Raw genomic sequence first — 17,076 nt, forward strand, 5'->3', positions numbered from 1 at the left:
TGCACAGCTTTTTATATTGGTATGATTACTGACCAGCTGTCCAACAGGATGAACAGTCACCACCAAACTGTGGCCAAGAGTGAACTAGACCACCCTGTGGCACAACATGGAGCTAATGCTTGATTTAAATGATCACTTCCCCATCTGGATCCTCCCAAGCCATTTGGATCCTCCCCTCCACCACCAACTTTTCTGAACTGCACAGATGAGAGTTATCCGTACAACATATCCTCTGCTCCCAAAATTGTCCTGGCCTCAATCTACAGTAATGTACTGTGCCCACACCCTCCAATCAACAGTTTTCACCTTCTCTGTGCTATCATCTCCTCTCCTTCCTCATCTCCCACGCTCTTTATTACCTGTCCTCTGTTAATGCACCTGCCCATCTTTCCCTGCTCCTCTCCTTTTTTCCCCACCTCCCTGCCCAACAACTCTGCCCTACAACCTCCTTGCACTGCACCTGTTGCATTCCAGTCCCTGCACATGCTGCCAGACAGCATTTGTCTCTCCCCCACCTATACAATACTATCCGTTCCCCTTCCCCTGCCTTGCCTCTTGCAGGCTGCTGCTTGCTTCCCACATGATAGTTGCATTCCGGACCGAGCTCACAGAGTTCTCTCAAATTGCATGTTTGCATGAGGTGTGCTTGCTTGTGTATAAGAGTGGTGTGTGTTTCTCTTTTGCTGATGCAGCCTGTGGCCAAAAGCTTTATGTAAATGTCCTTTAATTGTGCCTGTCTGCAACTTAACACATCTTCTTTATTGTAAGCAGCAATCATCTTTTCCTACATTGTTGACATTCCTACCTGGAGTTTCCACTGTTTGATTCTGCACAATAGCTTTCCTACTATCCGACACTCCTGTGATGTTTTCCTTTGTTACTCTTCTCTGAAACACTACTCTTCTCAGTGTCCATTCTTTCTGTCCTTTCCTGCATTTATTCACTGCCTTCCAAACTGCACCTACTTCCGAGCCACGCTGTATTAACAATGATCTGTGCACAGCACAGGCTTCGTGACTGCATGGTTGATGCCCTTGCTGCATGTTGATGCAGCGTCTGATGCCCTTGATTCTTTCCTCCAGTAGTTATAATTATATTTACTCCTACTGATTCCACTTCATCCCTCATCCTGACGTTCTTTAGCATTTTATTTTCCACACCTGCCCACACCACATGAAATTATGACCTTTGACCTAACCCATCCCCCCTCCCCCTATCTTGCTTTATGGCAAAACACACACACACACACACACACACACACACACACACTTCATTGTCCCTTTCCTCCCACATTCTTGAACGTTTTTAACATATTTGTGCATATTCTTACATGATTTCAAGAGCTTTCACACATCTTCACATACTTTTACATATTTGTTCATGTTTTTATGTATCTGTACTTATTTTTGCGTACCTGTACATGTTTCTACGTGTCTTTATGCATCTCATCTCTTAGCCAGCTCCTTTCACAATCATCAACATCTATTTTGCCTATTTCTGCATCATTACCATTTCCTTTGCACCATTCCTACCACAATGGATCCCTACTCCAGCTTTCTGCACCAGTTCAGAAAAGTGCCCCTTTCCCTGGCTAAAATCCAGTCCCACATCCTATTTCTGGAATACTAACCATAAAGATTCCTTTCTCTGAATCCCACCCCTGCTTTCACAATGATCTTCACCTTTTCCGAGTCTGCCTATCCCTGGCCCTCACAAACCTGGTACTGAGAAACCACATATCCAAGGCACAGGCATCACAGAACCACCTCTGATCCCTCCATAAGATACTACTAATGTGCAATACCTGTGCTCCATACGTCACATCTCTCAAATTGAATCCCTTGCTCTCCAGCACCCGGAGGAACATTCCAGACACCACCTCCATAAGTTATCCAACTTGCTAACATCCTATCACCACCTCAGTGCACCAATATCCAACCCCTATCCTACCCAAAGCATTCCTCCTTGTCCAGCTCTCATAATACCTAAACACTGCCCAGTTGACCTTATCAACTTGCTGCATCCCCCAAAACTCCCTACCAGCTCTCCACCATATCCAAAGCCAAAATATTCCCGTAACTCTGTTGTTAGCCTTTCCACCAAAACCCTCACCTCTATAGAAATTTTAGTCATATCCAAAGACCTTACCTTTAGCCTCACACCCAAATTCTAACATGCCGAACTTATCAAATACCTACTATCCTTCTCCTGATCCCTGCAATGGAAGCACTTCTTTGCTGTCAATCAAAGCTGACCTAATTCAAACACTGAGCCCTGCCTCCTCTAGTTCATACCATTGTCCAACTATGATCCTCCCCCAAACCCACCCAGCCACCTGCTGATCACCTTCCAGGAATTCCTTATTTCCAACTTAGCCTGACTGTCCTTCCCTTCATCCCCTCCTCAGAACACTAACCCTTCGATAGAAGAAAGAATAGCCATACACAACCTCAAAACAAATCCTGACCTAGTCATCCTACCTGCAGACAAAGGTTCCACCATTGTTGTTATGAATCACAATGCTAACCTGGCAGAAGGCTTTCGTCAATTATCTGACTCCTCCAACTATGAACTCTGCCAGAGTGATCCCATCAGAGAATTCCAACACAACCTCCAGTCCCTGCTTAAAGCCCGGCCTTCCCAGAAACTCATCCCTGAATCCATTTCCCTCCTGACCCCCATGACACCCTGAACATCCACCTTCTACATATTCCCCAAAATCCACAAACCAAACAATCCTGGATGCCCCCATTGTGGCTGGTTACTGTGCCACCACTGAAATAATTTCATCCCTCACTGACTAACACCTCCAATCAATTACCTGTAATCTATTCTCCCATGTCAGACACCAACCACTTCCTTCACTGACTCTCCATCATCCCCACCCCTTTACCTCCTAGATCCCTACTCATTACTGTTTCATGCCACCTCATTACACACCAACATCCCTCATGTCCACAGTCTTACTGGTATTGAACACTACCTTTCCCAAAGTTCTTCAGACCACAAACCCACTACCTCATTCCTAATACACCTTACTAACTCTGTACTAGCCCACAACTACTTCTCCTTTGAAAGACAGGTATACAAACAAATCTGCGGCACAGCGATGGGCACCCGTATGGCACACTCCTATGCCAGACTGTTTATAGGCCATCTAGAGAAGACCTTCTTCACCTTGCAAAACGCCAAATACCTAGTCTAGTTCCAGTTCACTGATGATATTCTCATGATCTGGACTCAGGATCAAGACACCCCATCTTTGTTCCTTCACAACCTCAACACCTTCTCTCCCAGTGTGCAACCTTCCTAGACATTGACCTTCTCCTCTCTGAAGGCTCCATCCATACCTCTGTCCACGTGAGACCAACCAGACACCAACAGTAGCTGCATTTCGACAGCTTTCATACCTTTCACACCAAAAAATCCCTCTCATATAGCCCAGCCACCCAAGGATGACAAGAATTCCTATGCTCAGAATGATGAGGGTCTCACCAAAGCCTTCACAGACAGGCACTTTCCCCCAGACCTAGTCTGCAAACGGATCTCCAGTCCCATTTTCCCTCACACCATCCTCAAGAACCAGCCACAGAGGAGTGTCCCCTTTGTCACCTCAGACTGGAACAACTGAAGCACATCCTTTGCCAGAGCTTTGATAACCTATCATTATGCCCTGAAATGAGGGACATCCTCCCTTAGATCCTTCCCACTCCTCTTCAAGTGGTTCTTCGTTGCCCACGGAACCTCTACAACATCCTAGTCCATCCCTATGAAACTCTCCATCCCAACACCTTGCCATAAGGATCATACAACTGTAAAAGACCCAGATGAAAGACATGCCCAAGCCGGCCAGTTAGTACTTCCCATCCCAGTCCTGTTACAAATTTATCCTACCGCATTAGGAGCTGGGCCACTTGTGAATGCAGCGATGTCATTTACCAGCTCTACAATCACTGCACAGCTTTTTATATTGGTATGACTACCAACCAGCTGTCCACCAGGATGAATAGCCAACGCCAAACTGTGGCAAAGAGCAAAGTAGGCCACCCTGTGGCACAACATGGAGCTGATGCTTGATTTCAATGGTTGCTTCACTTCTCGAGCCCTCTGGATCCTCCTCTCCAACACCAACTTTTCTGAAATGTGCAGATGGGAGTTATCCTTACAACACATTCTCTGCTCCCATGATTATCCTGGCCTCAATCTACAGTAACATACCCTCCACCCAACAGTTTCTACCCTCTCTGTGCTATCATCTCCTCTCCTGTCCGCCCCGGTAGCTGAGTGGTCAGCGCGACGGACTGTCAATCCTAAGGGCCCGGGTTCGATTCCCAGCTGGGTTGGAGATTTTCTCCGCTCAGGGACTGGGTGTCGTGTTGTCCTAATCATCATCATTTCATCCCCATCGACGCGCAAGTCGCCGAAGTGGCGTCAAATCAAAAGGCTTGCACCAGGCGAGTGGTCACACGACATTTCATTTCATCTCCTCTCCTTCCTTAGTCTCCCACACTCTTTGTTTCCTGCCCTCTGTTATGCACCTGCCCACCTTTCCCTGCTCCTCTCCTTTTTTCCCCATCTCACTGCCCCACAACCCAGCCCTACAACCTCCTGGCATTGTGCCTGTTGGCATTCTAGCTACTGCACAGGCTACCAAACAGTGTTCGTTTCTCCCCCCCCCCCCCCCCCCCCCACCTGTACACTACTATCCCTTCCCATTCCCTTTCCCCTTCTCTGCCTCTGACAGGCTGCTGCTTGCTTCCTACATGATAGTTTCATTCCAGACTCAGCTCCCAGAGTTCTCTCAAACTGCACATGTTTGCATGAGGTGTGCTTGCTTGTGTATGAATGGTGTGTGTTTCTCTTTTGTTGATGAAGGCTGTGGCCAAAAGCTTTATATAGGTGTCTTCTAATTGTGTTTGTCTGCAACTTAACATGTATTCTTTATGGTAAGTAGCTATCTATCTTTTCCTACATTGCTGATATTCCTACCTGGAGTTTCCATTGTTTGTTTTTACAATAACTGTAATAACAGCTATGCTAATTAAGCCACAGAGAAGACTGACCTGCCAAATGAAAACACTCTTCAAGGCAAATTATTATGAGCTGTTCACATTTATTTTTGCACTTAATTAGCAAGTGATAAATTCTAAATTAAGTAATTAATTAGTCAGCATAACTAATTATACAAAATAGATAAAGAGATAACATTTCAACATGTGTTGGAAAACATAGATTCAAATTATGAACGGCATTCAGACTGTAAATTTATACTGCACAACTGCCACTTTTCATTAATTAATAAGATTTTTGGATAGTTTTGCCCGTAATTTAAATTCTATGAGAGCTACATATATTTCCATGACACCAGCAGAAAGAGCAGCTCATTTCCTATAAGATTGATGTGCTACTCACACGTATGCCATAAATGTACAACACTCATTTCATTTTTCTTAATTACCGCCATCTTCTTAAGTTTTGATGTAGAAAATGCATTAATTTTACCAAATGTAATTATTATAAAAACATCGAATATTATAATCTGAACAGTATCTACAATATTCTTCATCTCAGTTCTTTTAGGAGTATTATGTCCTGAATGAAATCAAGGAGCTCTACAATGAGCAGAATAAAGGGTTGTAGGAAACCATAACATTTTGGTTGCATTGAAAAAACATTGATTTTAACAAGGGACTTATATTAAATAAGAAACGAATTATTGCAGTCTGTTTCAAACTGAAAGATTGGTAAATATGCGACCCAGCATCTCCGCTGTATGGTGAGTAGCAACTTTTCTTCTCATGCTAGTGTTACATTCCATCCTGGATTTTCCATTGCTTGATTTTGTGTTATATTTTATACCTACACCAGTAAACACGTGGTCTGTTATTGTGGCTGAAGTTTTATGTTTTGCTGTTTATATTGTAGGTTTCAGATTAAATTTCAAGAGGCAGTTTAGTAGGTCTGTTTGTTTTTTAGATTCCACAGAAAAATCAATATTAAAGTTACCACAAATGATCAGACATCTATTCTTTTTTTCTTTTTTGATAATTTACAAAAGATATACTCTAAATTTTGTAGTAAAGTGTTCATGTCACTATCGGGGGGGGGGGGGGGGGGCTGTACAAATAAATTATGGAATTATGGTCATATTTTCATTTAAGCATTCAAGACCTGACATTTTCAGTTCTATTTCATTGTATTACATTTTTGATTTGGATAAGATGTATTTCATTATAAACGTTATTCAACCAAGGTGTCTAACTGATGAGTATCCTAGAAGTGGCCATGGTGATGTTTTATTTATACCCTCTAAGGCTCCAATAATAATTCTTAAAATTGTAATGATGAAAATAAATATTCTTAAGTGTATACATTATGATAAGGATATTATTGGAACAATTTTTGTCATGTCATTAATGCTACACACCTTTTATGTAAGGGGGACCAAAAAGACAAAGAACAAACACCTCTATCGGAATGAAAAAAATAGCAAAACATTGTGTGTACTAGTCAAGTAATCTTGTTATTTTGGCTTCTCGTTTGTTCAAATAATTTTTGAATGAAACGATGCCATTTATACAAAAGGTTGTATTTTTTTCCTCTTAGGCCAATCTGAAGAAGTCTTTTATAGGGTGAACATTAATAAAACCAACAAACTGCAGGGACAGATTCCTGATTGGAAATGGAGAAAAAAAGGTAATATGAATATATGTCTGGAAATGTATAGTTGCCACGGCAGATGGCACAGACAAATGGAAGCTCTTCTAACAATGTTCCATGTGTTCCTTGTGTGTTGCAGGCTGTGTGGTTGCACAGCATACTGTAAGCAGCAGAATGGTCTGGTATTCATGCTGGAAACAAGCCAAGATGGTATATGTGTATAGCCAAGCAGATGGAAATGGTCATGTGGCAGCACGGCCATACTAAAACAAGTACCCTCAAAGACACCAACCACATCACACAACATTTCAAGCTCTTTTTGGGCATTTGTGTGGTCATCAGCCCTTCCAGACAAATGAATGTGCAGGGAGGAGGCAGAAAGTGCATAAACCAGATCGGGAGGACTGGGTTCTACATGATATTGAGACGAACATAAGTACAAGCTCCAGGCAAGTGATCTGCCAATATGGTGTAAGCAAAGTACAATTATGGTGTATCCTGCTTGACAACTGCTACTATCCCTATCACTTACAATGAGTGCAAGGATTATCAGCAGCACATTTCCCTCTATGGAAAGGTTCTTCTGTTGATGGTTCTTACACCAGACCATCACAATTATGGGATTCCTGTCACCAGTCCTCTTTCCAATGAAGCAACTTTTACCAGAACTGGCATTATCCATGTGCATAATTGTCATCTGTCGGCTACAAACAATCCTAGGGGAATGGTTGAGGCATCTCATCAGCATTGGTTCAGCATCAATGTGTGGGCAGTGATTCTTGGCTACCACATACTTGGACTGGCTATTATTGCACAACATACCTGGAATTCCTGCAGAACACTCTGCCTAGGCTGCTTGAGAATGTGCCTTTGGCAATATGACAGGTCATGTGGTTTCTGCATGACAGAGCACCACCTCACTTCTGCATTACTTAAACCCCCTGGATTTTTACCTCTGGGGGGCATCTGAAAAGCAATGTGTAAGCTGAATCATTTTTTGATGTGCAGACCATTCAACAGCGTGTTCACAACACCACCGATGCTATTTGGAGAGAGGTCGGAACATGCAAAAGAGTGCGGCAATCCTCGGTGTGATATTTGAAGACGTGCCTTGCATCCCATGGAGGCCACTTCAAACATCTGTTGCAACATGGATGCGATGCAACTCTACACTGTGTTCCGGGATGATTTGTTGTCATTGCACACACACCGTCCATTTCTGAATACATTTTCACAGAACTTTTTTTCCTCCATTTCCAGCCAGGAAACCGTCCCTGCAGTTTGCTGGTTTTATTAATGTTCACCCTGTTTAAGGGGAACTGCATCATTGGATGGTAAATAAAATAAAAAACTCTGTTTTGCCACCAAGACTGTTTGTTCTTCCACATTTCACAATAATCATATTTTTTTGTGTACAGCACCCCAGTTACAATTGCACTACAAGTAACAGTTGTGTCAATATAAATTTTGCTAACTGATCTAAAAATTTTATCTTATTCTTATAACTATGTACATAAATATTTTGCATGTGATTCAAAGCTTTAATGTAATGTTTAACTATTCAAACTGCAGCCACTGTATTAGTTGTTTTATACTAGGTTATGACCACTCTGGAATTCCAAGACTTAAATGCAAAAGATATGTACTGTGCATATACACTGGTCCCCAACATTAATTCAAATAAGTACTTTTCATATAAAAGTGTGATTTGCACAAAAGGAACCCACTAATATCCAGAATGGACTTGTTTGAGAGAGAAGGCATAAAAAAATCAAAACATGATTCACATGATAATATAATAAATACATATGAAATGGTCACAGCTTTGGAAAAATAAAACCATTCGTTCATTTTCATGGGGAACTTGTGAATGAGAAAGGAGAAGAAAAAAAGGGATACATATGTGATGATTATGAGATGTTAGAAATTTTTTTTATACTTAGTAAAAATTTCTTTGAAAAATAGGGGTCATACGAACATTTAAAACACAGTGAGATAATGAATTTTTGCAGGCATTTCACCATGACAATTAATGCTGTAGTTGCTATTATGAAAATATTAATTACAAATCAGTAGAAACAAATAGTTTTTGAAAAATTAATGTGATATTTTTTTCTGTATCAAACTATTATTTCAATAGTACGTTCAACTATCTAATCTTATTCAATACTTCAAAAAATTACTAATATCCTGTGTTAGTATTCATTTTTGTACTTCCACATAGTTTTATACAGAGTGTCTCAAAAGGTATGCTACAATTCAAACTAATTAAGATGATTTTCATACCACATTTGGCTTATGTGACAGACAAACTCACAAAGTTTTGTTTGTGTTCCAGGTTGTCGTGAGTGACACATAATGACAATGTTTCAAGAATGGGCTCAATGTGTGGAATTGTTTATTCAGATCAAAATGGACATGCAGGTTCAAAGGAACTTGCGAACACAGTACAGGAAGCACTCACTCTCGAGGACATTGATACATTGGTGTTACAGGAATTTTCTGCAGGCAGGAAGCGTTGCTGTGAAGCATCATACTGGACAATCTGGAACAAGTTAAGCTAACACAGAAAGGATACAGTTGGCTTTGCAACATCCATGACAGAAGTCTGCTTGGAGGGTGCTGCAGCAGCTGCAAATCCCCAGAGCAACAATGCACTGGGTCCTTCAAAAACTTTTACAGAAATATACATACCGATCACAAGTGTTGCTTACATTAAAACCACACAACATACCACAATGTACATTTCTGACAAAGCAACAATCCACATGTGTGGTAAAGTAAACAAACACAATGTTCACACAACCAACCCGCATACTGTGATGGAAGAGGTACATGACAGCCCAAAAGGGAAGGTTGGTGTTGTTTGATGGTTGATTGGATCATGGTACCATTTTTTCTCAGAAACAAACAGTTAATCCTAACAATTACCTTGATATGCTGGAGATATTTGCATTTCCAAAACTGACTGACCAAAAAGCAGTCTTTTCCACCAAGATGGTGCATTGCCACATTGAGCTCAGACTGTGTGACATGTTCTAGGCATATGTTTCAAGATCACTGGATTGGAGGGGTCGTCCAGCTCCCTGGCCTGCTAGCTCACCTGACATTATACTGATAGACTTCTTTCTGTGGGGTTATGTGGGGTCCAACGCCCTGACATCCTAGATCACCTGATATTGTTACTGTGGGGTTATGCGAAGGACAGAGTCTGTCAAATGCTTGTCAACCATATCAATGATTTAAAGAACCAAACTGCTGTAAATGCCACAGTTGATGTAGATATGTTGTACCAACTGTGAACAGAGTTTCAATGCAGACTGGATTTTGGGAATGCCCCTAAAGGAGAACATGTGAAACTGATTGAATGGCTTAAAAATTGGTGAGATACCTTTTTGAGACATCCTGTATAAATTTACATTGGATGATTTAAAAAATATTTCCTTCATGAAAATTATAAATTAAAATTGAGTCAATCATGGTAAAGGGAATATGGCTAGTAATACTGTTTCAATAGACAAACAGAAATCAGTAAGTAAAACAATTTCAATTTGAAACATTTCTGGCCTTTTTTGTGTAAAATGGGATGACTCAAGTTTGGAAATAATACTTCCCATAATTTCACAGACTCTCATGCATATGCTATGCATAACATTTGGGGAAGGGGATAAGATACCAGGTAGTAGGCCAGACTGAAAAATGAAGAGACAGATACTGTGTTCAATTCATACTCTTTGATACAGTTTCAGATCTGTAGTTAATGAAATAATTTTACTGATAAATCACTCGATACATTTGGACCATTGTATAAACAAAACTGCCTTTAATTCAAGAGTAATCTTTTCAAGTCTGAATTTTTCAACATACATAAACATAATATTCCATAGTAAAATCCATCATCCTATTCCCTTATTTTGGAATAAGTAAACAACAACATGAAGAAATAAGTCATAACTGTTATGGTATATTGATAATGTTTACTTTTGGACTGTCAAACTACAACTGAATGAAACACAATTTTCGTGCCATAAATGTTTTGCCTTTATTCTCTGCAAGGCATTTTCAGAGGCCTGGAATATGTACATATTTTTACTATTTAGTCACATATGGCATGAAAACTGTGTTAGAAGCAGTTGAAGTTACATGATTCAAAAGTAAAAATTATGAATATACCTTAATATTACACGCAACTGAGGAAGACAGGACTACAGAAGTTGAAGAAATCATAATTGTGTTAATTATCACTGGTTTCTCTGTTATACTTTCTATTAAGTACACACTGAAAAGTTCAAAATCACACATAACAAAATTCTATTTAATAGATGAATGATACCTGCACAAAAATTAAAGCTATTTAAGTTCAACTACTGTACACCAGTTCTTTTGTAGCATACAAACATGCCAATTGTATCTTGATTGTTTCAAACATCATAGGTCTTTCTCAGCCCTTTTGTCACACAACACTATGATGAAAAAAAAGTTTTTGGTCCTGCGCTATCTTGTGAAGTATTATGCAAAGTGCTTATAGAAGACGTCACTGTACAGGGAAATAATAAATGGAGTTTTTGGTGCTATTTGTTTTATGGGGATTAGGTGATGGTCCAAAGCATATTTCCCTGCCTAATATCTCATCTTCCCATGCTAGAGATATCATCAGAGGCTGTGACAATTCAGAAAGCAGTTACAATCCCAAACATTTCCAGCAAGCTGAACTGCTTACACATACCCAGGCGAAAGTTGGTTTGTAACATCATCAAATCACTGCCTAAAATCACACAGTTGCACAAATGTGTGTTATGGAGCTTTATTTATAATAAGGCCTACAACTTGTCTAATTTCAATGCTTCTTTTTTTCTGTTAAAGTTGTTTTTGGGTTTTCTATGGCACCTCTGTATAACCTCGCATAATAATGATTAGGCCTTGATAAAACAATGGTACCAGAGAAACAAATTTGGTAGTTCACTGTTCCTACTGCATGTTCTGCTACTGCCAATTTATCTGTGTTGCTCAAACACATATTGCTCTTGTGTTCCTTAATACCGCTTTTTGTAGCTCTTATATTTGCTTGTCTGCATTAGGCAGAGAACTATGTCTTGGACCATGGCTTAGTGCCCATACAACAAATATCACTAAAAAGATATCTGACGTCCATGTAAACAATGTATACCTTTGCTTCACAGCATCTTTGGAAGCTATCAGTACACGTAAAACACATGCAGTATATGCGAAACCAGACTGTTCGTTGTAAATATATTAATGGTGACCCAACTTTTACTTTGTGAATTTTGGATATGTTTATTATAACAATGGGACACATTTAGCATGAATGACTGCATGGTACATGGGAAAAAAAGAAAAAAAAAAAAAAAAGAAAACACATACAAGTCTTCAAAGCTATCAAGACCTGTTCACTGTAAGTGTAATCCTAAACAGCCATTATGAAATTTGAGAATTCATTTACCTTCATTTCCTTTATGAATGTTTATCAGTTAATATATTTTTATGATAGGGCAAATGGCATGCAAAACAACCAATGTTTGATTATCAATTCATCCTGTGATGCAGCCATCTGATGACGAACAAACGTTTTAACCTTGTAATTAGATGGAAAAATGAAATGTGTGGAACAAATAGTCTGAAAATTAGCTAGCTATTTTTATAACACATTTAGAAAGCCCAGTGATTTATCATTACATTAACTAATGACTGTAACTTAGGAAGAAACAAATGATTGTGAAAATTGGACCCTCTTTCATAATGTGTTTTGTATCCCAATGTAAACTCTTACCTGACATAGTAAGAAAATGCCAAACCAAGTGTAAGTACTGTTCCAATCATAGAACACAAAATAGTTGCTTTCTTAGTTGAAAAATGCAGTTGGAATACAAAAAACATGAACAAAATGTAAGTAAGTAGCATTCCTCCTGAAACAAAGAATCAGTTACTGTTACAGACATAAGTTTTTTGCTTTGATTCAAAGCAAGTATAGTGAAATACTTTCCATATAGACAACTGTCCATAATAATGACAGAACTTCGTCATTAAACAGACAGCCAAATCAGTCATTAAAAACTGGAGAAACATAAATTATTATGTATACCTTATCAACTGTGAATGAGTGATAAAGTCTGATGCAGTTTTAACCAAACAATATCAAAATATTTTCTGATTTGGGTGGTTAAAACTGAACACCAAACACACTGTTAAATTTATTGAGTACCTTAATTAAGTTCTTTAATGCCTGCAACTGATTACTGCATTCTAAAATATTATTTGTATGAATTTGGAGAAACCACAAAAGATTTTACATGATGCACATGTGTACACTTATATTCATTTCAAACACAAATTTCCAAACATTAATCTGCTATACAAGAACCTGCATTGCTTCAGTTTGATGAAATGTGTAAGTTGTTGTCAAATTATCGCCATAAATTCATGCATGTCACTGCAACATGTGTAGAGTCCTACCGTTTTCAGAAACAGCCCCACCAGTCCTACAGAGCTTGGGCAGCTGAACACCATGGCCTCAGTCACAAATATCAGTTTGTTACTGATGCTTATCATCATGATTCCCTTGCTGACTCTATGGTCTGTGATGTCATTATTTGGTTGGCTCCCAATAAGAAGATGCGTCAGCATGCATTGCCGTACCAGAATCCATCCTTCGCTGAAGTATTAAATATTGCTCACAGGGAACCTCCCCATTGCACCCCCCTCAGATTTACTTATAAGTTGGCACAGTGGATAGGCCTTGAAAAACTGGACACAGATCAATCAAGAAAACAGGAAGAAGTTGTGTGGAACTATGAAAAAAATAAGCAAAATATACAAACTGAGTAGTCCATGTGCAAGATAGGCAACATCAAAGATACTGTGAGCTCAGGCGCGCTGTGGTTCCGTGGTTAGCGTGAGCAGTTGCGAAATGAGAGGTTCTTGGTTCAAGTCTTCTCTTGAGTGAAAAGTATACTTTCTTTATTTTCGCAAAGTTATGATCTGTCCGTTCGTTCATTGACATCTCTGTTCACTGTAATAATTTTAGTGTCTGTGTTTTGCGACCGCACCGCAAAACCGTGCAATTAGTAGACAAAAGGATGTGCCTCTCCAATGGGAACCGGAAACATTTGATCGCAAGGTCATAGGTCAACCAATTCCTCCACATGAAAACACATCTGATATATTCTATACGGCACTGGTGACGGCATGTGCGTCACATGACAGGAATATGTTACCTTGCCCAAAAAAGAGATGAAAACATAAGAGTTTGTCACATAAACTGCAACAAATGAATGAAACAGTTTCACAGTCGCAGTTTTCCCTGTGCTGTCAAAATGTATGTTTTTAACGTTTTCAATTTTTTCCGTGTGTAGACCGTAAAATCCTGCATATGTCCAAGCAAATCTGAACATGCCCTGGAATTTTGGAGAGCGAAGTTGATTATGTGTGAGTGCCTGAACTTTGATAATTATCTGAAAATAAAAAATTAAACTTCTCACTCGAGGGAAGACTTGAACCAAGGACCTCTCGTTCTGCAGCTGCTCATGTTAACCATGGGACCACAGCGCTCCTGAGCTCACACTATCCTTGATGTTGCCTATCTTGCGCATGGACTACTCAGCTTGTATATTTTGCTTATTTTTTTCATAGTTCCACACAACTTCCTCCTGTTTTCTCGATTGATCTGTGTTCAGTTTTTCAAGGCCTATCCACTGTGCCAACTTATAACTAAATCTGAGGGGGTGAGGGGGGTGCGATGGGGAGGTTTCCTTGTCAGTCTTTTGAAGTACCTCACCCTGCAGCTGATCAGGCAGTGGCTTGATGTGACATCATCACAGTGGCTCCTGTTCCTGGCTGTTGAGCATCAGTCAGTTCTCGGTGGGAGGACAATGTGGTAGCCATACAAATACAACTTCCATGCGGCACTGGACAGCACAAACAACAACAATAAGCACAGCAACGACAGCACTCCGCCCTCCCATCTTGCCCATACGGTTTTGTGCAACATAATTGGGTCACGTACGCTAAGTGCTGGGCGACTTGCAACACCTGTAGGAAAAAAGGACAAATGGCGTTTGTGTGTTGTTCCCAGCACCTCCAGCAGACATGGACATGGATATTAATTGTGTGTCTCCAGTGCTTACGATTCATAATACATTGTTTATTGAAGTGCAATTGGTGGAAAATGTGTGGTTACTCGACATTTGCTGGGTTAAAATAGGCAGCATATTCCAATTTTGAAGTACTTAATGCTCCCATTGTGTGTAAATATGTGGTTCATTCCTTGACTTTCTTGGTAGTACATGATGCTGGTGCCAACGATTTGTTCAGTCTGGATGCTTTCAATGCTTTTGGTTTTTCCATTTCAGATACAATGCAGCTTGTTTCAGACCACATCCCTTACTAGCAGTTAGATTCTCTGTGTTCTGAGTTCCCTTCTCATTTTTAGGATCATTTAGGTTGTGCCACTAATTTTGTTGCTCACATTACCCTGAAACCCATGGCATGGCTGCACTTTTTCCAAACACACCCTCCTCCTATGGTTTGCTCTATCAATTGAAATAGGAATTCATTCTAACACTGTCACCAACCCTTTGCCCTATCAGGATGAGTTAATGGATAAACATGCCAGGGGGCAGTTTTTCTCCAAAACTGACTCGTCTTAATGCTATTTACAAGTTTCATTGGATGAGGATTCTAAACTGCTCCTGGGGATTAAAAGGCCTTTCGGATTTTACCAATATCAGCACCTCCCATTCGGTGGGACAAGTGGCCCGGCAATTTTTCAGTATTTTTTGGAAAAACTGATGATATCCGTTCTAGGATGCATCGACTACCTCAATGATGCCATCATTACGAGTGCATCTATGGAAGAGCATTCACATAATTTACACACCTTGTTCATGATTGCACATACTGAAGAGTTGAAGTGCAACTTGCCCATGTCACACTTTTTTTAGCCATCCATTGCATATTTGGAGTTTGAGGTTTCTCAGGACTTTGCTAAGCCTTTATGTCACCAAGTTGCTGCCATCATAACTTTGCCTTGCCCTATCATTCTCAAAAAACTCAAAAGCATTTTTAGGTAAAATTACATACTGTCGCAAAGTCATCCCAAGTGAGGCCACATTGGCCCATCCCCTCCATGAGATGTTCCACAAGAATGTTCCTTTTCTTGTAGATGCCGGCACGTAAGCACGTGATCAGACTTTTGAAATCTAAATTACGTTCTGCTCCTTGTTTGGCTACTTTCCATCCTGGCCAACACTTGGTTTTTGGCTACGAGCGCCTTTCAATACAAACATGGGGCTGTTCACGCAGACTGATATGAGGATGGTTCCAAACACCAAATAACTTGTTGTTGTTGTTGTGGTCTTCAGTCCTGAGACTGGTTTGTGCAGCTCTCCATGCTACTCTATCCTGTGCAAGCTTCTTCATCTCCCAGTACCTACTGCAACCTACATTATTCTGAATCTGCTTAGTGTATTCATCTCTTGGTCTCCCTCTACGATTTTTACCCTCCACGCTGCCCTCCAATACTAAATTGGTGATCCCTTGATGCCTCAACACATGTCCTACCAACCGATCGCTTCTTCTAGTCAAGTTGTGCCACAAACTTCTCTTCTACCCAACCCTATTCAATACCTCCTCATTAGTTATATGATCTACCCATCTAATCTTCAGCATTCTTCTGTAGCACCACATTTCGAAAGCTTCTATTCTCTTCTTGTCCAAACTAGTTATCGTCCATGTTTCACTTCCATACATGGCTACACTCCATACAAATACTTTCAACAATGACTTCCTGACACTTAAATCTATACCCGATGTTAACAAATTTCTCTTCTTCAGAAATGCTTTCCCTGCCATTGCCAGTCTACATTTTATATCCTCTCTACTTCGACCATCGTCAGTTATTTTGCTCCCCAAATAGCAAAATTCCTTTACTACTTTAAGTGTCTCATTTCCTAATCTAATTCCCTCAGCATCACCCGACTTAATTCGACTACATTCCATTATCCTCGTTTTGCTTTTGTTGATGTTCATCTTATACCCTCCTTTCATGACACTGTCCATTCCGTTCAACTGCTCTTCCAAGTCCTTTGCTGTCTCTGACAGAATTACAATTTCATCGGCGAACCTCAAAGTTTTTATTTCTTCTCCATGGATTTTAATACCTACTCCATATTTTTCTTTTGTTTCCTTCACTGCTTGCTCAATATACAGATTGAATAACATCGGGGAGAGACTACAACCCTGTCTCACTCCCTTCCCAACCGCTGCTTCCCTTTCATGTCCCTCGACTCTTATAACTGCCATCTGGTTTCTGTACAAATTGTAAATAGCCTTTCGCTCCCTGTATTTTACCCCTGCCACTTTCAGAATTTGAAAGAGCGCATTCCGGTCAACATTGTCAAA

General features: G+C 40.1%; 1 protein-coding gene across 1 annotated transcript in view; it reads right to left on the minus strand.

Moving 5' to 3' along the window:
- The window catches only part of LOC126236889 (DC-STAMP domain-containing protein 2), a 291,191-nt gene that overhangs the window by 252,015 nt on the left and 22,100 nt on the right, over positions 1-17,076 (minus strand). The window contains exon 3 of the mRNA XM_049946567.1: positions 12,449-12,584. Coding sequence (XP_049802524.1) covers positions 12,449-12,584 — 136 coding nt within the window. The remainder of the gene's footprint in view (positions 1-12,448; positions 12,585-17,076) is intronic.

This window comes from Schistocerca nitens, chromosome 1 (genome assembly GCF_023898315.1).
Source record: "Schistocerca nitens isolate TAMUIC-IGC-003100 chromosome 1, iqSchNite1.1, whole genome shotgun sequence".
In the NCBI taxonomy this organism is placed as follows: Eukaryota; Metazoa; Arthropoda; class Insecta; order Orthoptera; family Acrididae; genus Schistocerca; species Schistocerca nitens.